This window comes from Rhagoletis pomonella, unplaced genomic scaffold (genome assembly GCF_013731165.1).
Source record: "Rhagoletis pomonella isolate Grant_MI unplaced genomic scaffold, Rhpom_1.0 Rhpom_scaffold_00119, whole genome shotgun sequence".
Taxonomy (NCBI): domain Eukaryota; kingdom Metazoa; phylum Arthropoda; class Insecta; order Diptera; family Tephritidae; genus Rhagoletis; species Rhagoletis pomonella.
The window spans coordinates 86595-88460 of record NW_023458673.1 but is presented as its reverse complement, the minus strand read 5'-3'; the positions used below and the strand labels follow the sequence as shown (position 1 = coordinate 88460).

General features: G+C 37.2%; 1 protein-coding gene across 1 annotated transcript; it reads right to left on the bottom strand.

Moving 5' to 3' along the window:
- On the bottom strand, positions 1 to 1244 carry LOC118750046 (cytoplasmic tRNA 2-thiolation protein 2-like; the record flags this gene model as incomplete). Its single annotated transcript, XM_036484777.1, is given in 1 exon segment — positions 1 to 1244. A coding segment is annotated over 1 exon segment (1210 nt), but the record flags the coding sequence as incomplete, so codon positions are not given.
- Between the last annotated feature and the right edge of the window lie 622 nt (positions 1245 to 1866).

Below are 1866 nucleotides of genomic sequence, written 5' to 3'. Positions count from 1 at the left end.
TTTCCTTTTGTTCGCTGTCCATATCAAAAAAAGTTTTTAGATCAGAAGACGACGTTACTCCTTTAGACACTAAGCGTGAATACTCCACCGCCAAAAGGGTCGAAGATTTTTCTGCAATCAAGGAATTACAAAATCTGCATAAATCAAATCTGCTATTACAGCCCTCAATTTTATTGGATAGCTCTTTTTCATCTGGCCTTGTATAACTATTCGATGCTATTTTACATCCGGTACGAAATATTGTTGAAACCGTTGAATCGTAATTTTTTTGTAGATTTTGTATAAATAGTTCCGTAACGTTTTGCAAACTTGCGCCACTGTTTGATTGGGAATTAAAAGGTGTTTTGATCGGTTTTAAACCTTTAGCGTGCATGTACAGCATGACTTCCCTTTCGCTTAGATCTTTAATAGGGCGCATGAACTTTACACCATTTCCCATACGATCGTCAAGGAATGCAACATCCAAAGCAGCGTCGTTGCCACGCCCAAGTACGATCCCTGCCAATAGATCAGCTGCTATATTGACATTAATCGAAGGTATAAAGACATATTTGCAATTTAGACCCTGCGCCACAGATGCGATCAATTTATTTCGATGCACCTTTATAAGCTCGCTGCGGCTAGTTGATGATCGAATATTAAGCAAAGTATTCGTAAATACTATTTCTCTGTCCGTTCCTCGGGACAAGTACGACCCTAAATTGATAATATCAAATGGTTTTTGGTGTTCTTCACAACTTAAATTAATAATATAAGCCTCTGGACCTTTATAACTCAAAATAAGTTCTTGCACTTTTTGAACGTAACTAATAGAATTCGATGCCCTTATGTGCCTTGGAGTCAGAGCGCAATCATCAATAAAGAGAATTTTAAAATCACAATGCAGCCTTTTAAAACCTGTTTCTGTTTGTGCCTTTTGTAGCATATCTAATAGCACAACAGCTTGTGCACTGCCATCAAACACTAAAAGTATATTAGCATTCCGAGGTAAGGCTTTGGATGATCCTACTGCTGCTCGAAATTTATGATTCACATATTGTAAGAAGCAAGCCTTGCATTTCGGCTCTTTGTAAAACATTTTATACATTTCTCCTTCTTGTCCACATTTGTTGCAGACACCAGTACAGAATGAAGTGTCCATCAGTGAATGCGGAGTCATACTGCCGGCATCGCCATTGGCCCTTAAATCTTCTTCCCCTATGCTGCACATTTGTAAAACTTCTTTTCATAAAGTACACCTAGGAATTCAAACGATGCATCGATATTTTTAAAACATCGATAATATCGGTTGAAAATTCGATGTTTACCATCGATGTTTACAATTGGGGTGTTCACAGTTCGTTCCAAATAGTGTCTCAAAATGTAGACGTCTACATTTTAAGACGTTTTCTAACCGTAAAATCTGTGGTGTTGTTGTTTCCCATACAAAATTGGAAAACGACGCCGTCTACATTTTGTCACACTCAAAGGTATGTTTTTTACGCGTCTACATTTTGCAACCTCGCAGCAGGGTTGCATTATGGCAATACTAATCGCATTTTTTTTATTTATTGGGCACGTTTTCTGTATTTGCATTTAATTTGAGCGCAATTTCTGATGAAAAGAAACAAATCAAGGAAAAGATATAACAAATATTAGGAATTGGCAATTAAGTTAAATAATTACAATTTTTCAGAAACAAAATCGAAAGGCGACATATAAAAAAAGCACGCAAAGAAGAAATGTCTGGCAACACCAGCAAAGTTTTGAGACGATTTTGCGACGACTGCTAGAAAGGGGTGCTCACAGTTTGATGCTAAAGATGTCTCAAAATGTAGACGTCTACATTTTCAGACACAATTTGGAACGAACTGTGAACACCACCAA